The sequence below is a fragment of the Desmodus rotundus genome, chromosome 9 (assembly GCF_022682495.2).
Source record: "Desmodus rotundus isolate HL8 chromosome 9, HLdesRot8A.1, whole genome shotgun sequence".
NCBI lineage: Eukaryota > Metazoa > Chordata > Mammalia > Chiroptera > Phyllostomidae > Desmodus > Desmodus rotundus.
Window position 1 is genome coordinate 36,588,590 of NC_071395.1, and position 23,828 is coordinate 36,612,417.

Here is a 23,828-nt window from a genome sequence, read left to right on the forward strand (position 1 = left end):
ATGCGGGGCCGCGGGCTCATTGGCTGCGGAGCCCTGAAAGGCGGGGCCTGTGGAGGGCGTGGCCTTGGGGGCGGGGCGCAGGCGGGGCATAGTAGGTGCGCCGACTGGGATGCGCGGGATGAGTGAGGGGGCGGGGCGGGCTCGAGAAGCAAGGGTTCGAGGGTCTTGGCAGGACCCTGGCCTTGTTCTTGGTGTTAGCCTGGGAGATGAAGGATGCTACTAATAAAAATACTGATTCTTGATAACCACACCTGCGTAGGGAACTTTTGTCTCATTTCCTCCTTCCAAAAGGTTGGCTAAATATTATTAGTACTCCAGTATTAACTAGTAAGGAAACTAAAGCTTGGAATGATGGGCCACGGAATGCGTAAGTGGTAGAGCCAGGACTGAAGTCTGGGCAGCGTGGTTCTTGAACTTTAGTTTTGCACCAGTGATGATCCATCCAGTGTGCCGAAGAACCAACTGGGATGCTCGCGAGGTGGAACTTACGACGAGCTTTGAGCAGCGTGGTGACCCTATGCCAAGGAGCCAGAGTGCTGACTGGGTGGCTGGAGAGGTGAATTCAAACCCCCAGCATTTGGTCTGAATTCATTAAATATTTATGGACCACTTGAACATTGTAAGCCTGTGGTAGGTGCTAGGGGAAAATTTGAACAGGACAGTCCTAACAGGGGTTCACTACATTTTAAATTTCAGACTGACAAGTGAGGTGGAGGTTTATAGAGAGCAAGTAAGGAAGCCGGGAGACAGTGAGTAGGCACAGATATCCAGCAGGACTCAAGTGGCAGCTGGGAACAGAGAAGTGGAGAGACCTGGGAAGGTACAACCCACAAAATCCCCGAGGGAGTGAAGGGGAGGATGGCGGGAAGGTCAGCTCCCAGATTTCTAACTTGCACAAATGAGTGGATGGTGGTTCCTACCGAGACTAGGAAGAATGGAATTGGGGAGGTGGGGGACTCAAGAACCCCATTTCTTTTCCAGCTGTCAGCCAGCAGAATACTGCCGGGGTCATGGTGACAAGGTGCTCCTTTTAGACCAGCAGAGGGAGAGGAGGCCACAGAGGGGGGGCTGGTTTTATTATGGAGATCACACTGAGTCTGTGGTCATTGTGGACACCCAGCATGTAGTTAGATAAACAAGTCTGGACCTAAACATTCTGGGGGGAAATGGTGAAGTTGTGGGAGGCTAAAGTGTGACATCGGAGAAACTCAAAACAGTAGAGGAAAGTGATTTGGGAAATAAAGGGCTGTACAAATCAGAGGTGGATGTGAATATAAATATTATTATTTTTCTCCTATAATCTTTTGGCCTTCCAGCTTGCCCCGCCTCCTCCAGGCCAAAATTCTTACAGCCAGCCACACACAAGGTTAGGAAGCACTTGGGTGTTTACTGGGAATGGGGCCTTAGAGGCCAGGCATGGGTCACTCACACTTTTTTGGTGATGCTTTTGGGGGTGGCGAGCTCATACAAGCGAGGGGATGCCCGAGCCACCAGGGAAGCCGGGGAAATGTAGTAAGGGTTGTAACCCTCGTTGAGGTCCTTGCGCACTTTGGGCTTGGCCAGGGAGATGATCCGGGGACTGGCCACCGCCTTCTTGGTGACGTCCAGCACCTCCCAGCGTGGATTTCGGTCAGGAACACACTTCTCTGACTGGACCTTGGGTACTAGAGAGGGCAGGAGAGAATGACAGCATGAGGCAACAGAGCCTTGGACGTGCAGCCACTCCCCTTACAGAGATCAACCTGCTAGGTCAAAGTTCCCAAGTTCAGTGGCCTCTCCATTGACAAAGGAATGAAAAAACACGTGTCCCATCCACACATCGGAGTATTACTGAGCTATGAAAAGGAGTGAAGCACTGACAAAGGCCGCAATATAGATGAACCTTGAACACATGAAGCTCAACGACAGAAGCCACACACAAAAGGCCACACAGTGTGTGATTCCATTCACGTGAAACGCCCAGAACAGGCACATCCATAAAGGCAGGAAGGGGGTTAGTGGGTGCCAGGGGCTGGTGACAGGATGGAGAAGGACTGCTAATGGTCAGGGGGGTTTCTCTTTGGGGTGACGAAAGTATCCTAAAATCCATCATGGTGATGGATACACAACTCTGTGAGTGTACTAAAAAGCAATGAATGTACACTTTATTTTTTATGGGGTATAATGAACTGTACACTTCTCTAAAAGAGTGAATTGTAAAAAATTTTAAAATAAAAAAAAATAAGAGGGTGAATTATAAAGAAAAAAAGTATTTCAGATACCCACATCCCAGACAGGGGGACTCAGAGGGCCGGCCAAAAGTGTCCTGGTGGCTAGGGTTAGGTGGCGGGGTGTGTGGGGGGTCAGTAGGCCCTGTCACACTCTGTCCTCCCTGCTCTGATGTCATGGTGGCGAGAAGGGGCGAGCAATGGCTGTGGCAAGCGCCTCCCCTTGGCCGGTCCTGCAGGCCTGCTGGGCGGACCCAGGGGCAGCTCTCTGGGTGCACAGGCACTTTCAGGACTCAGCCTCCCGCCTCGTTCTTCTGAGCTTCTGCCCTCTGTCCAGCACGACTGTCGCCTCAGCCAGGCCCTCTCAGAAGTGAGGGCGACGTGGCTCCTACCAGCCACATGTGGGAGCACCTGATATGGGCTGGAGTTCTCTTCTACTTAATTTCAAGGAAATAAATTTATTTAGATCAACTGATTGATTGGTTTTAATTTCACTGAAGTAGCCATTCGTGGCCTGTGGCTGCTGTCAGGGACAGCCAGATCTCAAGAGCAGAGACCTGTGGCTCAGCCAGACTACCTCCTTGCCACCGCTGTGCCACCCCTTCCTTTACAGCGAGCGGCAGTGCACAGCCTGCTTAGGGACTAGAAGGGAGATAGGAGACCACCACCGGTCACTGCCTTAGCCTTCATCGTCTGGGAGCTTCAGGATCCTCGGCTTGGAGGGGTGCTGCAGCCTCCTTTCTAAACCCCTTTGTTTAGAGCCCCTGTGCATATGGAAAAGGCCACCGCACCCCTCTTCTCAGGAGACAGGCCCTGGCTCAGGGGAGGGGCCCTTGATGAAAGAGAGTGGGGTCCCTTCCTCCAGGCAGGCACAAGGCCACATAGGCCCACTGCTGGTCAAGGACAAAGAGCCTGTACCAGAGCTTGGCCAGGCAATGGCCATTCCTTCCAAAAGGGGAGGGGGCCTCGGTGGTCCCCTGGGGCGCTGGGAAGACCATGCCCAGAACTCAGCCTTCTCTGAACTCTTCTGTGAGAATTCTGGAACATTTCCACTGTTGTAATAAATCTGGGCTTTTAAACTCTGTTGACTGAGTCCACTGCCACACGGCACACGTGTGGACACACGGAGAACATGGACTCACATCCACCCATACTGCTCGTGCTCTTCATGCGTCATCATTTCACCCTCTAAATGTTGGTCACACCCATTAGTGGGTAGAAGTTTGCTGTTTGAAAAGCACAACCTGACATCATTCTTAAAAACACAGGAATGTGTATTTATAGGTACATCTGAAACACAGATGCATATATACACAAGTGTGTGCACAGATGTGTACATGTGAGAGAGAGAGAACAGAATGGTCTAAGGCAGCAGTGCATGTGTACACATATGTTTTCATTCATTTAACCAATAATTTAGTAAGTATTAAGGAAATGGATACATGAATAAATTAAACAAACAAAAGATCCTATAAACAAAGTTAAAAGAAAAGAGATGAACTGGGAAGAAGTTATTTTGCAATGTTCTCAACAAAGGATTAGTGATCATCTTATATATATATATATATATAAAAAAGCCTTAACCCGGGATTGAGCACCAGCCTGCGAACCAAAGGGTCGCCGGTTCAATTCCTGTTGGGGGCCCATGTCTGGGTTGTGGGCCAGGTCCTCAATGGGGGCCGCTCAAGAGGCAATCACACACTGATATTTCTCTCCCTCTCTTTCTCCCTCCTTCCCCTCTTTAAAAAAATAAATAAAATCTTCTTTTAAAAATGCTCCAAATGAATAACCAAAAACACAGGAAATAGGAAACTGGGAAAACGACAGAGCAAAGTAAACCAGAACGGCCAGTTACGCTCTCTGGTGGCTGTGTGCCAGGAGCAGGGGACACACAGGATCTCCAAAGCCCCTGACGTCGCAGGCCTCGCAAATAACAGACCAGGAAGGATAAATAGACACATAAACACATGGTAAGTGCGTATGTTAGAATGCGACGGGCACTACAGAAAAAGAGCACAGAGAGCAGCCCAGGTGAGCGCATGTGTCCAGAGGTGGGCACAGCTCGTGGGTTAAGTGGGGAGCTCAGACGGACCTCAGCGAGAGGACAGATTGGAGCACCACCGTACGGGAGGCAGGGGAGTGAGTCCTGCAGGTGTCTGTGGTCAGGGTTCCAGGCAGCAGGAGTGGACCAGGTGGGGGAGGTGGAGGGGCAGAGCGGAGCAGATCCTGAGGGCCTGTGGGCCACACGGAGTGAGACGGGAGCCCTAGGAGAGTCATGAGCAGGGAAGGGTGGAACCCAACTTAAATTCAGCAAGACCTCTGTGGCCATCACATGGGAAATGGACAAGGGTGGCACCAGGGACAAGGGTGGAGGCAACTGCTCTGGTCCAGGAGCAGATGAGCAGGGCATGAGCGCGGGTCCCAATATGCTCAGAAGGCCAAGCCCACAGGAATTCTCAGGGCATTGGGTGTGGGGTGTGATGGGAGGGGACGAGCAGGGAGAGCACTTGGAAGGTGCACACTCACAGGCACACGTGCGGCTGCATGCATTTGTGGCTTTGCGTGTAACCCTGTGTTACACCCAGAATGCAACACGCTGAACTGCATTATCTTTGGGGGGATTCTTTTCTCCTCTAGGCTCTCCTGCATTTTCCCAGTTCCCCACAGTTAGCACATATCACTGTTGTCGTGAGGGGACCAGGTATTTCATTTGTTTTAAAGGACAGAGAAGAATCAGGCCAACACCAGTTCCAAAGCTGCCCTTCACCTCAGCTTGGCTCCCTTGTCCCTGGCCCTGCCCCCACAACTTTCTCTTCTGCACCCACTTGTCCTTCTAGTAGACCCACTCTACCAGCCCTCAGCTGCAGGACCACGGTCCCCTCTAACTTCTGCCTCTTTTCCCCCGGGAGCCTGCACAGTACAACTTGTCCACAGTAAACTGACAACTGGCCTGCAGCTAAGGGAGGAGATTAAGGAAGAGGGAAGGACAAATCTGGAAGAAGCAAGCCTCAAGTCCGAGTCTTCTGGCTGATCCCCTCCCTGCCTCTGTCCCGTGGGGACAAACACAAGGACCTACTTACAGGCCAAGTGAAGGAGCCGATTATAGTCTGACACATGTGGCTTGGGTTTTGGCACAGGGTCCCATTCTTCCAGCAGGGTGGCTGGAGTCCTGGGCTTTGCCAACTGGAGGATCCTCGAACTGGGGATGGCAAGCTGGGCTGCCCTGGACACCTGGGACACCTGGAAACAGAATGAGAGGGGAAAGAGTAAAACAGTCGGTAATTCCTCAGAGTCCCTGGATCAAAGAGACCTCATAAGCAACACTAAGAGACAGATGACTGAATGGGAAGAAATTAGTTTGCAATGTGTTCAGCAAAAGGCTTGGTAGCTATCATATGTAAAGAGCATCTCTAAATCAATAACCAAAAAAATCCATAGGGGGCTAGGCTAATCATACAGGACAGTAAACCTAAATGGTCAACAGTCCTCTCTGTTGACCAGGGAGATGTAAATTAAAACAACAAAATATCACTGCAGGCAAACAAATGTGGCAAAAATTAGAGGGTCTCACATTGTCAAGCCCTGGGATGGGGGGGGGGTGGCAGGGAGGGTGGAGACATCCTCATGCATGGCTGATGGCAGAGTAAATGAGTACACGCGCTTTGGAGAGCGGTTTGTCCATCTCAGATGAAGCCGAGCACGTGCACACGTGATGACCGCCACACAGAGAATGCCTGGGGGAGGGGCACGGGGATTTGGGCGTGGTGGTACTCGCTGCAGCTGGAGACAACCTAGTGTCCATCAGGAGGGCACTGGGTGAACTAACAGTGGTGTATTCATAGGATAGAATGTGACCCCGCACTTAAAGTGTTGCTTCTATATAAATCAGCATGAAATGCTCTAGAAAACAAATATCGAGAGGAAAAGCAAGAATGAAGATGCCACATATATGTGTTAAAAATACAATTATTATGTTTTATGGGTCTGTGTATGTAACAAAACATAAAATGAAAATAACACAAAGTCACACAACTATTGCCAAAGTCACACATCTATTGCTCTGGAGTCTGTTCCCGCTTGTCTGTCCGGGCCCCTGACCCCAGCCCACTGAGTGGGGCCAGTGCCTTGACCGTTGAGGTGAGGGTCCCAGGAGTGTGAAGCACCTACCTCAGACATGTTTATGCTCCAGATGTTATTCCGGATCCTTGGCGCGGCCAGTTCCCTCAGGCGGCTGGATGATCGGTAGTCCAAGGTAGACCGAGGAATGGGCAGAGTGGGGGTAATCCTAGGGGACATCCACATTTGAGACACCAGAGCAGCCAAAGGGGGGCATGTCTGTACGTTTCTGGATGTGCATCATCTCTTTCTCAGCTCCTCTATGATTCTTGGGAGAAGGGGGAACCTGGAAAAGTGGAGGGTTTGGAAGACACCTCCAAGAAGGGATTCATAAAAGAATCCCTAAGAGGAGCCCCTGTATGTTCTCAAGACTGGGCGACACTGTCCCCAGGTCAGCCCCCCAGGGCTTCCTCCCCACACCCCCGTCATCAGGGCATGAGTCCAGATTTGAACACGAAGGATAATAGTTCGTGTCCAGCAGCTGTCACAGAAAGCTGGGACAGTGAGCTTCCCCTGGGTTTGTTGAGCCCACGCCTCCTAAAATCAGGTCTCAGCTAGGCCTCTGCTCCAGAAATAAAGCTGCATTTCCTTGATCTAAGGCAAACTTCTCATATTCTCACATATCTGAGGTCGGGATGCAGCTTATAAATGCTGCCAGCTGGACATCAGAAGCTCCACAGTCATCCTCGTCTGTGTGTGGAGGTAGCTGTTCTCACTGAAGTAACCTCAGTCAAGTTATGTGTGATCTTGGCTTTAGAGATGTTAGGTCTAATTGCAGTTTAAATTACCTTCAGATTACACTATGATTCAGCATTAAAGCGAAAAGTTATTTTCTTAAAAACAGTGTGTGGAACATGCCGGCATCTCTAAATCAAAAAATGATTCAGACTTCCGGTCAAGGTGACGGCAGAGGTAAAAGTGGTACTCGCCTCCTCCCACGACATCATCAAAATTACAATTAAATTACAGAAATACCATCATTCAGAACCACCTGAAACCTGCTGAGTGAAAGTCCTACAACGAGGGAATTAAAGGAGCCATACTGAGATTAGTAGGAGGGGCAGAGACAGGAAACAGGCTGGTCCCACACCCACTTGTGGCAGATAAAACTTGGGAAGGATATATTGGCTGCAGAGGTCCCTCCTGAGTAGTATAAGGTCCCAGCCCTACACCAAACCCCCCAGCCATGGGTTCCAATGCCAGGGAGAGAAATTGCCATAACTTCTGGCTGCAAAACCCAGCAGGGATTGAGACTGAGAGAGATGGAGGGCTTCTGGAATCCTAGGCATTCTTCTTAAAGGGCCCATGCATGGACTTACTGAGACTCACTCCCTCTGAGCTCCTGCTCTGGGGCAGCAGCTTGAAAGACACCAGAGACATATGGGGAGGACCTGAACTGTCTGGTATCAGGATGAGAATGAAGAGGGGAGCAGCTTTCTCCCAGACAGAAATGCTGGCAGAGGTCATTGTTCCTTTCATGAGCCCTCTTCCCACAGAACCAGCAGGTGGAGCCATATCTGAGATTCTACCAATCTGGCTCACACTGTTTGCCCCACCCTGGTGATTTCCTTGAGGCCCCAACCAACCCAACTTGTAGGCCCACCCAAGCTGTTTCCAGTGGCTTTTACATGCAAATGACCTATCTTGGCTCCTGCTTCAGATTTTCCTAAAATCTCTCAGACAACCAGCATCTGGCCTCAGCAAGCCCCATACCTCACCCTGAGCATCCCCAGGCCTGACACTAGCAGCAGCCAGCCTTGGCTCACAGCTTGGCCTCACCTAGGCACCTTCAAGCCCAGCACAAGCAGCAGCCATCTGCAAAACACAGATGGTGACTGACTTGGCCCAGAGCACCCAGGGGTAGTTTCAGACCACACTGAAGCACCACCACCCAACATTGCTCACAAGCAGGCCCCTGCACAGTATGTCCTCTGTGATGGCCAGAGACTGATGGGCCTGGGGATGAATTCCTCCCATGGATGTGCCAATAGTAATCAAGGCTCCACAGCAAGAAGAGGGAGACCCAGCCCATTCGGGGCAGAGAGCGCACCTCAAGGGCACAGGTTGGTGATCAGAGAGGCTGTGCCAGTACTGGCCCCTACAGGACACCTACGACACTAGGCCACGCATCAAGATAGGTAATTAAAAGTTATGTCTAAATAACACTAAAGATCATTTTTCCTTTTTATTGAATTTATTGGGGTGACACGTTAGCAAAATTCTACAGGTTTCGGGTGCACAATTTCACAACACATGGTCTGCACACTGTACTGTGTGTTCATACCCCAAGTCGAGTCCCCTTCCATCACCACTTATCCCCCCACTTGTCCCCCACTCCTCCCAGGAATCACCACCCTGTTGTCCGTGTCCATGAATTTTCTCTCTCTTTTTTCTTTTTTGCTCAAACCCTCCAGACTCCAACCAACCCCTCTCACTGTTGTGACAGACATGAAAGTTCTAAATGATAACAAAGAATTAATTCATTAGTTGTTCATAAACTAATAATCTCTTATAATCACTAGCTTTCAGAGCCAACAAAACCCACGAAGGTGCTAAGTGACATTACTCAGCACTTACTCCGGCAGGCACTATACTAAGTATGTTCTGTGCGCGTTCTCCACTGCCATCTGTTCCGCAGGTAGAGAACGAAGACCCCAGGGGTCAAGGGCCTGCCTGCAGGCATCCAGTGTGGACTCAGGTAATCTTGTCCCAGGAGCTGAACCCTCCGCATGCTGTACCCTTCCAAGGACAGGGAAAGGTTTTCTGCCAAACTCTGCCCTCAGTGAGCTCACCCAATCCTCCCCTCCGCACCTGTTGTTGCTGCAATACTCCAAGCAGAATCTTCTAGGTCGAGCCAGCTCCTCCACTCGGCGGGACACTGCTACACAAACGGGAAACAGCCCCAACTTGAAACATGTCCACCCCCAGGGGCTTTCTTCCTACTGAATTCAGCTTTCCCCGGGCTAGAGCAACAGGCATGCTGTGAGCAACTGTGGGCCCAGACAGCTCAGCACCAGACACCTTGCACAGGAGCGACTTTTGCTGTCCCCATTCTGGAAACAACAGGCTCAGAGGCCTGAAGTCCCTTACTCAAGCACACAGGGTGGGAGTGGCGGGGTGGGAACAGGAGCTCAGGCCTGTCAGTTCCCGGACAGGGCTCATGTGGCTCCCACAACTCCCTGGTTGGGAAAGTGAATTTTGGTCTGAAGTGTGTACAGGCTTAGGGTTTCCAGGGGCTTAGTGTTCACTGTGTCCTTTACTTCTTGAAGTGTTTTATTGGAAGGAATCCAGTGCTCTCAAAAAGGGTAGAAACCATTGTGAGAGGGAAGAAAGAAGACTTTTTATAAAGTTAATACCAACCCCCTTCTGTGCTGACCCCTGTTGGCAAACTGGAATTTTCCCCTGGAGGGTTTGCCCCACACCCCTCACCCCTAGGACCAGCTGCCAGCTGGCTCTGGCTCCTCGAGGGGTACAGTCCAGAAATGAGCCCCCTGAACATGGTGGGGGACAGACACTCCTGGGAGACAGAAGAAGGGGAGGAGCCACAAGGACTCCCAGGGGCGTTAGGGCTAGGGGAGTCCCTGCGGTCTCCCCATTCGGAGCAGGGCACTGGTTGGGTGAGGTGGGGATGACCCAACACCAGGAGGCCAGGAACAGCATGTCAGACAGACTGGCCGGGAGCCATGGCTGGGACAAGGGCCACCTCTGGCCAACCCCTGAGTCAAGCAGCCACTAACGGAGGAGTGAAGGTGGAGGGTGGGCTCAACCTACCAGGCATCGTAACAGTGAGAGTGGTGTCTTCCAGAAACTTCTCTGTCCAGTACACGGATGGCCTGGAAGGCACCCAGGCGTGGCTCAGGGTGAGGGAAGCCGGGGCAGAGGCTTCCTGTGCCCTGCTCTGAAACAGAACTCAGGACACGCCATAAACACAGATGCATCCGCAGACAGAAAGACAGTAAAGCAGAGGCAGGGTAGCTGGAGGAAGATGGCGGGGGGGGGCGGGGGGAGCGACCAGTGGGAAGGAGAGAATGAGGAAGCTCAAGAGAGGAACAGGTCAGAGAGGCGCACAAGGAGAAAAATCTTCGAGTCGCGGGGAAGTGTAGATTATTTTGAGTGAGGCTGATGTTCAGAGAAGTGGGAAGCTGGGAAAGAAGGAGTAACTAAGGAAAGGGTCCTGGGACCTGGCTGTTCCCCCCAACATAAGCAGGAGACGGCGAGAGGAGACACCCTGGGACTTACCAGTAGACACAGAACTGCAAGGTCCTCATGCATGGGGAGATCCAGGCATAGCCCTTGCAGCAGCACCCCATCCTGCGGCGAGACAGCCCAGCCCCCACCTCGCTCTGCAGCTCCCACGTGCTCAAACGCCTCTCTCTCCTGGGCCGTCACCCACAGGCCACCACCGGCCACTGCACCCCCACCCAAGTCCCCGCTGTTGGCACCCTGGCTTTTCACCCCAAGGTTACACGTATGTAAACAGATGGGACCCCCAGGGGCTGCTCTCCTCCTCACGGACCCCATCCCTGCCTCCAGCAAGACTGCCCGCACCCCTCACCTGTCTTTCAGGACTTGCCAGTTGGTCTTGGGTTTTGCCAATTCAAAAAGCCTCCTCTTCTTCTTCCTCCTTCTCACCGTGGAGGTGCTGGGGAACCTCTGGGTGATGGACAGCCGGCTTGGGGAAGAGTTGGGTGGTGAGGCTGGACTTGCTGGTTTTCCAGCCCCCCCCCCCCCCGAATCTCCTTGCTCTATGAAGGGGCCTCTCTGGGGCCGAATTCTGGCATCAAAAGATGTGGACTGCAATCTTCACTCCATCAGCAGCCAGATGTGGCCTGGCCAGGTAGCCCCGCCCCCTCCTCTGCACAATGGAATAGAGCCCTGCCTGCCCCTATCTCACAGGATGGTCGCAGTAATTACATAAGAGGTTTTCTCATCTTACATGTATCCAGGCCCCCAAGTGGGACTGAGCTACAAAGAGGCCCCAGGCAGCCCTCAGACTATGGGAGGAACAGGGCCTTCTCCTCACTTCCTGCAGCCATGGACTCAAATGTCCTCTCTGGGTCCCTGTCACTGCCCTGCACCATTTCCTCCACAACTCCGCCCGACAAATCACAGGTCATGCCAGCAAAGTCCACCCGCAGTGTGGGAGACGATGCCCGCAAAGAGGGCTGCCGAAGAAGGGAGGGCGCGGCCAGCTCCTGCTGACCCACTGGGCTCCTTCCTGCCTGGACGGTCACAGTCCAGAAGAGCCCAGAACGTGGCCCAGTGGAGGGAGGGAGGGATGTTCACGCTAAATCTGCCAGAGGATACCTGGCTCTTTCCAGGATGCCACTCATTTCCAAAAATCACTCCCACAAATGCTCCATTCACCAACGTTCAGTTCACCCAGAATACGCTCCCCCAGCCCTCTTAGACATTCCTGGCAATTTGTAGTGGTTGGAATGCTTGCAGCTTCTGAGATGGGTGGTTTTCCCCATTTCTCTTTCTCTCTAAGTGAGGACCACCCCTCTTGACCTCTCAACTTTGGCATCTGAACTTTGTCCAACTCCAAAATTGGCGCTTTTCTAGGGTTTTCCACTATAACCCACCTGCAACCTGGACATGTTTGCCAACTTGGCCTCAGAGGCCAGTGAGAGTGCCGCCTAACCCGTCTGACACCCTTACCCTAGAATGACTAAAGGACCCCGGGGAGACCCATGCCAGCAGCAACAACACAAAGGCCACGGGGGCATGGGGTGGGCACGGGGATACTTCTCTCTCCCCAGCACATGGGCCCCACCCCAGCCTGTGTAAACCCCACTCCCTACCTCATCTCAGGCACATCGTCCTCCTTGTCTTTCTTCAGAACACTCTCCGACTCTGGGAGGGCCTCCCCTGGGTCCTGGGCTTCCAGGAATTCTTCCTCGGACACCTCCTCAGGGGGAATTTCCTCTTCTTGGTCTTCAAACCCCAGGTCCCCATTATTTAAGTCCTGGTCTTTGGGGTCCTTGGACCCTAGGTCCTCATATCCGGCACTCTGGAGGCTCAGGGCGTCGTCATACTGTCCCCCTTCTGACCTGCCCTCGGCCTCCGAGGTACTGTGTCTGTGCGGCAGACTTTGCCGATGGTCCCCCATGAACGAGGCCCTTCCCCAGCCTCTCAGCCTTGCTCCCAACACACCCAATGAGTCTGTGGTCACCGGGCAACAGGAGAATGGCCCCCCACATTCTCAGCATTCACATTCCACTCCACACGTGCCCAACACCTGGGTACTGTCAAAGCTTCACCCGTGGCCCTTCCACAAGGTCCTGTGGGGCCAGCTCACTCCTCCAACCTCAGCCCCTCATTTGTCCTCTCCTGCCACTCTGCCCTCCTGGTCCATGAACATACCAGGTGTGTCCCCCTCTGCAGAGCCTTTGAACTTGCTGGTCCTCCTGCCTGCAACCCTTTGCCCACACACATCCCAGGCAGCTCCTGCTCAGGGAGGCAGCCGCAATCCTGGGTCTCTCTGCATCCCAACATGTTGTCTGATTTCTCCACAGCGTTCAGTACCAGCTAATACGACGGTGACTTACTCGTTTTCTACTCTGCTTTGTAGAAAGTCACCTCTCCAGACCAGGGCCTGAGACTGTCCCACTCTGCATGTCCTGGTACCTAGAACAGCAGCCACCCACAGGAGGCTCTCAGGAAGAACTGTTGAATGAACGGTTAAGTTAGGAGCAGGGCTCAGTGCAGGAGCAGACCCGGCTTTCTCCTTCATTGCTTCTTAGTAAGAGGCCCCATCTGTGCTCAGATCGAGGAGGCGACGCTGGTGGTCCTAGGTCACCAGGGTTTCTGTCACTTTCCCAGGACTGATTGAGGTAGGAGACCTGAGGGGGAAACCGCAAGGACACAAAAGGAAAAGCCTCTCTCTTGTTGTTGTTGTTGTTGTTGTGAGACCGTGATGTCTAGCGCTCGGGCAGCTATCTTGTGACCATGAGACCTGCTAGTCTGAGGATGATGAGCTGCAGATGGGTCTTTGGTGGCATTGCTGAGCCTGTGAACTTGGCGACCCTGGAGATTTCTCTGCGGGGCGGCTTCCCAGACAATGAGGGAAGAGGCCACTTCAGTATTCCAGCCTCAGCAGACACCGCATGGAATGAGAGCTAACTCGCCGGGCCCAGCCCAGGATGCAGGATCAGGGAGAGTAATGCATCTTCATGATTTTAAGCCACTAATTTGGGGCTCTCTGCTATGCAACAACCCTGCCCTGAGTGTTTGTCAAAACCCCCCAAAGGGAGAACACCTGACATCTGCTACGCTGGCCTCCTGCTGGCCTATTCAGACCCCACGTCCCCACCAGGCTCACCTCTCATCACTCGACAGTGAGCCCAGCTCTCAATTTTCGTGTGGCTGAGTCCTCCAAGATTCACCTTAAACATCACCTCCTCCAAAAGCCCTTAAATCACCTGAAGTAGGGTATATGCTTTCCTACCTGAATCTATGGGGACTTTTTGGTGGTGATTCACAGCATTTCCCACGATCTTACTCTATTTTGCATTTATAACTGCCTTTTTACCGCATTAGAGTATGGGCTTTAGTTGGGCGGGAACCTTGCTTGTCTTGCTTCTGCCTGGCATCCCAGCATCCAGAACAGGCCCGCCCCTAGCAGTTTCAATAAACGCCTCAAATGATTTTATCTTCGGCCGGCACCAGGGAGGAGCAGCAGTACCGCAGGGCGGCCAAAAGAGGTCGCCCCTCTCAAGGGCATGCAGGCCCCTATGCGGGTGTGTGGACTTGAAGCCTCCCAAAAGGCCGTCCTTTGAGATGGATTTCAGTATTGTCATCCCCCTGGCGCCCAGAGAGGCCAAGTCACTGCCCAAGATTGCACAGATGGAGCGTCAGGCTGCCTCTGGCGAGGCCCCCCAACATTTGCAAAATTCAGTATTCGCAAAATTCAGTAATGATGGGAAAGGCCCTTGATCAGAGGGCATTTTTGTGTGTGTGGCAAAAGCTGAGCAATCCATTGCCCTCCCTGCCTGCGGAAAAGAGATGTTTCAGTGGAGGCAGAAGCAAGGACTCAGTACCAGACCCTCCTGGGCTGGATTCCAAGCACAGCCCTGTTCCTATGGAAATGCAGAGTGAACACCATCGTGTAAAGCTTCCCTGCCCTGCTCTTTGCCTGAGACCAAATCAGTTCTCCCAAAATGCAAGGGGTGCGCTGGCCAGTGTGGCTCAGTTGGTTGGAACCTCATCTCATAGCTGAAAGGCTGAGGTCTGATCCTTGGTCAGGGCACATACCTAGGTTGCGGGTTCAATCCCTGGTCCCCTGGTCTGGGCACATGCCACCCCAGTCCCGGTGAGTGCGACCCCCAGGTCAGGTGCCTACAGGAGGCAGCCAACAGATACTTCTCTCTTGGGTCATGTTTCTCTCTCTCCCTCTAAAGGCAATGAAAAAAAATGTCCTCAGGTGAGGAAAAAACAATGCAAGGGGTAAGGGAACTGGGAGTGAGTCCACATGGGGGTCCTGGGAAAGGGACCTGGGGCCCCATCACCTACCCCCCACTCAGGTGGTGGAGACACAGAGGGTCCCAGCAAGGCCTGTGGGGTCTGAGAAGGGGGTGGATGGTGGCTTGCTTCTCAGAAGAGCCCTGGAGGTGGCGTGGGGCCTCTCCATCTGCTGCGTGTTCTTTGATGTATAGCAGGGTGTCTCCATGTAGGCACCGTGGGCAGTTGGATGGTTCTCCGTGGAGCGCCAGCTGCACTGGGCACTATGGAGGGCCCAGCAACATCCTTGGCCCCACCCACTTGGTACCAGAAGCACCCCCAGTGGTGACAAGCACAGATGTCCCAACATCGCCCAGTGTCTCTGAGTGAGAACGACCCACAGAGGTAAGGCCCAGCGTGGTAAGTCCAATTAGTAACAGTGGGATGAAATGCACACCATCTGCTCTTGTCTAAAATAGCACATCTCTCTCACTCATATTTAAGAAACTTCAGCTCTGAAAAGGGCACTATGCTCGTGATCAATTTCTCGGGCCCTGATGAGGAAACTACTTTTCTCCCACAGAGGCAAGTGGTTTCATGGCTGCAGCCAAGACCCAGGAGAATTTCGTCCTCACAAAAGTCTGGGTACCTGCAGCCCGCCACTGGCCAGCTCGAGACAGAGGGGAGGTTGTCTGCTCCCCGTCCTCTTGGAAGGTTTTTCCTTTTTGGTGTCAGACACCATGTACCCCAAGTGCAGGACTTTCTGCAATAGGCCACATCCGTGTAACAGCCCCAAAGCCCCGGGCCCCTCCAGCACCCCTCCCCCTCCCCCCTCCCCACTCCCCACAGGGGTAACCACTGTCCTGAATTTTCAGAGCATTGTTTATTTTGGCTGACTTCGACTTTATATAAGTGGAATTTTTTGGTATTGATGTTTGTTCTGTGCGGTTTCTTTAGTTCAAAACTATGTGAGATTCATCCATGTTCATTGTCACCGCTGGGCAGCATCCCACTGCAGGCATACACCACGACTGTTTTAGCCATTCTACTGTTCATAGAATTTGGGCAGTTTCCGGGTTTTGCGTACTTCTCACTTTTGAAGGCACAGCCACTCTTGCTCGCATCCCACTGGCTGGAACAGGGTCACAGGGCCACACGTGGTTGCCAGGCAGCTGGGAAATGTAGTTTTCTGACACACACACACACACACACACACACACGCAGACACACACACAGATAAAGACTGTGGTTCTATTTCCAGGGCATCTAAGAGGCAGCTGGCATTCTGCTCTGTAGGTGCCTTTGCAGTAGGCAACCGAAAATCCTGCCTCTAATGGGCTTAAGCAGAAAGGCAATGCGTTATGGCCTCCAAAAAGAGGCTCCTGGCTCCACTCTGCTGCTCTGTGATTATATTGGCTCTGCCTACTTTTGCACTGTGTTCATCTTCAGTGGGCACCAATATGGCTGCCGCTGCTCCAGACATCTCATCATGAAGCTGCAATGGCCACAGGCAGAAAGGGGCCATTTTCCCAGGTTTCCCTCTTAGGAACGAAGGAAACATCTGAGGTCAGCAGAATAACAACCCGCAAAGATGTCCACATCCAAAGCCCCAGAACCTGTGAATATGTCCTGTTGTGTGTCAAGGGGGAATCAAAGTGCCAGATGAAATTAAGGTTGCTAATCAGCTGACTATGAGATGGGAGATGAACCGGGATTATCTAAATTGTCTCAATGTAGCATTCGGGCCTTTATAAATGGGAGCAGGAGGCAGAAGAGAGAGAACAAGGGATGACAACCTGAGGAATGAGTCCACGTTGTGGAAGGGGTCACCAAATGCAGAGGTCTCTAGAAGCTGCCTCCATGACTCTCCCTCACATCTCATTGGCCAGAAGGGAGTCACATGTCCACACATAAACCAATCTCCAGCAAAGGTGTGGGACACCAATTAGGATTTTCAGCACTCAGGTTGGGTAGGCTTCCCGGAAATCACACAGGGTGGGGAGTGGATGCCGAAACAGTAGCCGGGCTCAGTCCACAAGCAAAAAGGAAGCTGGTGGGCAGACAATGACCCTGGAAGCACAAGGGACAGAGCAAAGGGAGGTGTCACCGTGTGCATGGAGCAGTCATGGAGGGCCTGCAGGACGAGGGACAGCTTGGAGACGGCTGACATGGACTTACTGTAACTGCAGATCAGATGCCCGCTGCCTTGCCCAGTGGTGATGCAGCTGATATCCAAACCCTATGGCCCCAGGAATTTAGACTCTGGTTGGACTGGGTTGAATTGTGTCTCCTCGAAAGGACATATGTTAAGTCTTAATTCCCCCCACCCACCACTGATCTAAGAGGACCAGAAGGACCTTCACTCTCTGTGGTTCCCAAAGCACTCTTAACCCTGACCTCCCCAAACTCGGCTGGGAGTGGCCTCCTCCTCCGGGCTGTGCCCCCTCCTCTGAGCAGTTGCCTGCTGATCTGGATGCCTGCATCTGTTGTCATGGCAACCTGCTCGGGAACCAAGGTCCCCCTAGTCATTGGGTCAGATATGAGTATTGTTTCGATGTGAAATTTCCCAATCTTGATAAGTGTACCAGGTTATCAAAGAAAAGCTTTTTTAAATAAAATATGTGGTTCCATGTTTATGGATGAAGAGGCATTGAACCTCCAAAGTCATCTTATACGGTTCAGGAAATGCACATCAATATACGTACATGCATGCAGCTGACTGATGGAGGGAGGTCCCCGCATAGACAGATGTAGATGTAGAACACGGCAAAGCGGATGAGGCAAAATGCAGCCAATCAGGGAGTCTGGGCAGAGGTGACGGGAGTTTCTGGTACTTATCTTGAAATTTTCTGTGAGTTTGAAATTATATCAAAATTTAAAGTTGTGAAAACAACATCTAGGACCCCCAGACACTTGACTCTGTGGGTGCACATATGTCTAGGGTCTGATTTAACCAGAAGCTGAGGACGAGCGGGATGTTGTGGGCTGAATCATGTCCTCCAGACAGAAATGTTCAAGTCCCAATTCTTGGCACCTGTGACTGTGACCTTATTTGAAAACAGGGAGCTTGCAAATGTAATTAAATCAAGATGAGGTCGCACTGGAGTAGGGTGGCCCCTAAATCCAATGAATGGTGTCCTTATAAGAAGAGGGAACTATATGGCCCTGGCTGGTGTGGCTCAGTGGATTGAGTGCCAGTCCCTGAACCAAAAAGCTCACTGGTTTGATTCCCAGGCAGGGCACATGCCTGGGTTGTGGGCCTGGTGCCCAGTCGGGGGGGTTGTGAGAAGCAACCTATCGATGTATCTCTCACACATTGATATTTCTCTCCCTCTCTTTCTCCCTCCCTTTCTCTCTCTCTAAAAATAAATAAATAAAATATTTTTTAAAAATAAAAAATAGAAGAGGGAAATATGGACACAGACACGTGGAAGACAGAGGTGGAGATTGGAGCCAAGGGACACCAGAAGCCAGGAGAGGGTCCTGGAACAGATTGCCCATGTGACACCTCGGAAGGAATAACCCTATGGACACCTTGATCTTGGACCTCTGGCCTCCAGAGCTATAAGAGAGTAAGTTGCTGTTGTCGAAGCCACCCAGTGTGCAGTCATTTGACATGGTCACCAAGGAGCTGAGTGCAGAGGTCATCCCCGGCAGGGAGGCAGCGGTGGGGCTCCTTTACCCCCTTGGGTCCTCCTCAGCCCACTGGGGAGCACTGGCCAGGAAGAGCTCACCATGGACCTGGACACTCATTCATTCACATACACTTCAAGCATATATCTGGCACCTACCCTGTGCTCACCGGCAGAGGGTAAACCCAGAAGTGAACAAAACTCATAAAAATCTCTGCGCTAGAGCTGATTTCTCAGCAGAGAGATGACCACACACACAAGGGAAGTGTGTGAGGAAGGGAGAAAGCCAGCAGGGATGCAAGGTGGCATGGGTGCTGGTTAAGTAAGGCGGTCACGGGGGCCTTATCAGGAAAGGGACTTTGCACAAAGATGGGAGGGAGGAAGCTTTGGGTCCTGGGGGACAACACTGGGTGGGGGCACAGACAGAGTGAAGGACCTGAGGTGAGGGTTGTTGGAGCCCAGAGGGACGCCATGAAAACACCAAGGTCTGAGTAGAGTGAAGGGCGGGAAGGAGGACATAGGAGACCCCATTACATTGGTGCTGTGTTTTTACAGGACCTGCCTGCCACCCTGTGCAAGGTAGATGTCTGTACTAGGCTACACCTGCACAGGAAGGCTTCTCCAGCCTGCAGAGAGGAGGTGCGCGAGTGTTATGAAATCTAAGGGGTTCGCTGCTTAGGGTGCTCCATTCAAGAACGAGACATGGGCCCTGGCTGGGTGACTCAGTTGGAGCATTGTCCCATGCACCAAAGGATTGCAAGTTCGATTCCCAGTCAGGACAGTGCCTAAGTTGCGGGTTTGATCCCCAGTTGGGGCATGTACTGAAGGCAACTGATTGATGTTTCTCTCTCACATCAATGTCTTACTGTCTCTCTCCCCACTTCCCCTCCCTCTAAAATCAATAAAACATATCCTTAGGCAAAGATTTTTTAAAAAGAGAGAGAGAATGAGCCGTGGTTATTGTAGTTTAATTTACTTCCAGCAAGGTACATATTCAAAGCTGTCCTAAAAGGGAGGCTTAGCCAGTTTGTTATATGCACTATTTGGTCAATTACATGTTGATTTCTTTTTGTGGTTGGCTACTTTCATCCCAGTGAGTTCCTGTCAGCTCTCTCTGTTTTCAGCTGGTCTGCAAAATACTGTGCTACACTTTAACATTTAGTAATAACATTTATAACTGTCCTGACCTTGAGGACCCTTGTCCTATCTAACAGGAGGGCAGACATGTGAAGGACCATCTGGGCTGAGCAGGCACCCACAGATCTGCTGCTTGTGCTGGTATAATTTTATGTTGGCTCACCCATCAGCTCACCCTTATTATTTTGCAGTTAAAACACTCGGGTGGAAGATCAGGCAGTAAAAAATAGCCCCTCCCAACCAGCCAGAGAGAGAGCTTGGGAGTAAGAGTTCAGGGTCTGCAACTGCCTCTGGAGGTGGGAGGAGGCCTGGCCTCGGCCCTCCTCCCCACCCCTTGCCCACTTCTCAGGAAGACGCAGGACCTTAGCTTCTTGATCGTCGTTCACTGGGTCGTTCTTTCAGCAGATATTTGTCAAGCATCTACCATGTTCAAGCACTGTTCTAGACCTGGAAAGACTGGAGGGAGGTGGCCCTCCTAGAGTGCTGGAAAGAAAATAAAGAAGGCTAGGCAGAAAGGGGTGGGATGGGCATTTTAGTTGGATGCCCAGGAAAGGCCTTTCTGTGGTGAGGGTGCTGTGGAAATGTAGGGAAAGGGAACACCGGGAGGAGAACACCCAGTGGAAAGGCCATGAGGCTGGATGGTGCCTAGCATGTTGGGGGAACAGCAGGGAAGCCAGTGTGGCTGGAGCAGGTTGAGCGAGGAGGAGAAAGGGAGGAGGTGAGGGCAAGGAGGTGACAGGGTAGGTTGTGCTGAGTCCTGTGGGCTCGGGGAGACTTGCACTTTTACACCAAGGGACACGGGAACCAGGGAGAATGGTGGGCAGAGCAGGACTGTGCCCACTCATCTCTCACTGTCACGCTCTTGTATCTTCTTCCTGGAGGACAGGCTGTGGGGTCCAAAAGCCAAACAGGACTCAGGTGCTCACAAGCGCCCTCTGGTGGCTGTGAGGGAGAACAGACTGCAGGCAGACCAGACTGCAGGCAGACCCAGGACAACCAGGGTTGAGGAGACTGCGCTGGTCCGGGAGGGATGGTGGGAGCAAATAGTTGAGCCCAGTCACAGCAGGGACAGAAAAGAGGGGGGGAGCAGGTAGGTGGGACATTTTTATACCCTTTTTATTGAAATATAATTTACAGTAAAGTGCATAAATCATAAGTGTATCAAACACTGAACTTTTTAAAACATTGAAGTCACATAAAATAAAAAATTTAAAGCGATTGATTCACTTTACCACAGTGTCATTTACCACAGTCACAATGTGCAACCAGCACCCTATCTAATTCCAAGACACTCTTCATCATCCCCAAAAGAAGCCGGGTCCTCCCCAGCAGTCGCTCCCCCCCACTTCCTGGCAACCACTAACCCACTTCCTTCCTCTGCGGACTTGCCTGTTCTGGACGTGTCACGTATGTGGAATCACACACACCGTGTGGAATTTTGCATCTGGCGTCTCTCACTGAGCATCACGTGTTCAAGGTTTATACACGTTGTAGTGGGTGTCAGGGCTTCACTCCTTTTCCTGGCCGAGTAATATTTCATGGCATGAACGCACCATTTATCCATTCATCCATTGATGGACATTTTAATTATTCTGGGTATCCTAGGAGTGGAATTGCTGGGCCATGTAGTAATTCCATGTGGAACTTTTTGAGGAAGGGCCAGTCCGTTTTCCACAGCAGCTGCACCATTTTACACCAGCTGTATGGAAGCTTCCCATTTTCTACATCCTCACCAACACTTGTCATTTTCCGGTCTCTTGCTCACAGCTGCCCTATTGGTGTGAAGTGGTATCTTCTTATGACTTGCATTTCCGCAATGACTGATGACATGGAGCATCTTTCCATGGGCCTGTTGGCCATTTCTCTGTGGAGAAGTGTCTATTCAGGTTCTTTGCCCATTTTTAAAAAGATTTTATTTATTTACTTTTAGAGAGAGAGGAAGGGATGGAGAAAGAGAGAAAAAGAGAAACATCAATGTGTGAGAGATCATCAATCAATTGCCTCTCACACACCCCCTACTGGGGACCAGGCCTGCAACCCAGGCATGTGTCCTGACTGGGAATCAAACCAGCGACCTTTGGGTTCACAGGCCGGTGCTCAATCCACAGAGCCACACCATCCAGGGCAGCTTTGCCCATTTTTTAATTGTGTCAATTGGGGGGGGGGGTTGTTACTGAGTTGTAAGAACTTTTAAAAACATATTCCAGGTACTTGACACTTATGAGCTCAGTGAACGTCACAAATAGACTCACCAAAGGAACCACCTCCCAGATGGAAATATTGACAGTGACAGCTTCTCAGAGGCCGTCCTCGTCCCCCTCTGGCCACCACTCCCCAGCTGGCCACCCAATTTCCATCATCGTAGATTCGCGTTGCCTGTTCTTGAACTTCTAATAAATGGAATTGCATAACGTGTCCTTTGTGTCCAGCTTCCTCACCCAACATCAGTGCTGAGGTCCGGCCGGCCTACTGTGTGCAGTAGCTGCTCTTCGCAAGGACAGTTCAGTGTGTGTTTGCAAGGCAGAGTCTTCTGGGCTTGCTCGTGGGTGAGACTGAGTGGGGCTGGCAGAGAGGAGTCGATGGGCTCACCCACGCCTCACCCTTATTCCTCACACCCCACCCTTCATCTCCCACATTCAAACCCAGCACATCCCCAAGATTCTATATCCTTAGTCTATGGGCAAGGCTGCATTCCCAACCAGTCAGGGAGACCAAGGCAGAGCCTCGCCACAGCCCTCCGTTGGGCCTGCCACTCTCCCAGCACCAGGTTTGGGCACCATGCTAGTGCCAAGTCAGCCCTCACCCCCCGCACAGAGCGGGATACAGGGTACTGGAGAGGAAACTGAGTCCCAGCGAAGAGCGTGACCTGTTAGAATTCAAACCCAGGTCTGTTACCCAGGCAGAGTGTAGAGGGAAGGGCGTCTCAGGGAAGCAGGAGCCTGCTGGGATATGGTCAGGGAGCATGAGGAGCCTGAGGGCTTGGGGTCTGCACCAGCCCTGGTTCAAATTGTCATTTTGCCCCCTGCCAGCTGGGTGGTTTTGAGCATGTCACTTTGCCTCGCTGTGCCTCAGTCTCCCCATGTGTCAATGGGGTCTACAGGGTCCTGGTGTAGTTTTGGTGGGTCGCCCCCTCATCAGCATGGCCCAGCAGTGTGGATGCATACCTTATCTCACCCTGGAGAGACGTGACCACTGGCCGGGGGAGGGTAAACTGAGGCCCAGAGAGCCACGCAGCCCGCTGTGAGCAGTGGAGCAGGACTTGCGCTTTTGCAACTGGTGTCGACCCACAGTCACTGGCACCAATTCAACGCCAGCAGGAACCTCCAATTTTGGATGTGGCGAAGGTTAATTTATTCCATGCAAACAAACAGCTCGACAGTAGGACCACACCAAAGTAAGGTGGCCATTCTGCAAGGTCACTGTCCAGCTAGACAGCTCTACTCCACCAGGACTGCTTCAGCGTCTCAGCCCCAGCCAAGGAAACACAGACCTCTGGGGCAAGGGAAAATGCGATGCCCAGCTAGAATTCGGGGAGCTGACTTATGTAGACAGAAGTCCCCGCCACTGATTCCCAATTGGTCCATCCTCACACAAATAGGGACCTCAAACTTCACAGTTTGATTGGTTCTAAAAGCACTATCCTGATTGGTTGGAATGGAGCTGCTCTGATAGGTCAGTAAAGATGCTCCTGGAGATAATATAGTCGTGCGGTGCCAATTGGACAGGGAAAACCTCAATCCTATTGGTAGAAACATAATTCCAGGAACTCCTGTATAAAAGAGTTGGTGCAGCTGGCAGGCAGGTCGGTGCAGGTTTCTCCCTGAGGTGCAGTCTGTGTGAGAGGCCCGGTTTGGAAATGTTTAGAAATGGCAGCTAAGCTCGGTTTTTCCATTTGAACCCAGTTAACCACCAGGAGCCCTTCTTGGTAAGGTATCTGCTTTCTCCAAGTCAGCGCTGGGCACCTGCCCCACGCTCCTGACCTCCTCGGGGGCTACTTCTCTTGGGGAGGGAGGGTGTGCCCAGGCAGGTTTCCCTCTGCAGCCAGCTCCTGCTTATTGAAGCCATTTCTCTCCTCATGTCAGCAGACCCAGCTGCAAGCAGCCCCTCCCTCCCACTCTCAGAAGAGCTGAGAAGAAAACAAAAGCTTAATTGAATCCCACACTGCGGGGAGGGGTTGCAGGCAGCTGGACAGAGGGGCAGGTGCAGGGGAAGAGGCTCTGAGTACAGGGAGGCCAAGAAAGCCCCAGGCCTCAGTGGGTCTGTTGGTAGCCTGTAATTATCACCCTAATGTGAT

The 23,828-nt window shown here is 52.0% G+C and overlaps 1 protein-coding gene across 1 annotated transcript; it reads right to left on the reverse strand.

Moving 5' to 3' along the window:
* Nucleotides 1–1,403: 1,403 nt before the first annotated feature.
* SPMAP2 (sperm microtubule associated protein 2) lies at nucleotides 1,404–12,435 on the reverse strand. The gene is given in 9 exon segments (XM_024568706.2): nucleotides 1,404–1,483; nucleotides 1,518–1,664; nucleotides 5,288–5,447; nucleotides 6,375–6,492; nucleotides 9,135–9,204; nucleotides 10,095–10,156; nucleotides 10,563–10,634; nucleotides 10,879–10,995; nucleotides 12,128–12,435. Coding segments are annotated over 9 exon segments (1,134 nt in total).
* Nucleotides 12,436–23,828: the final 11,393 nt, after the last annotated feature.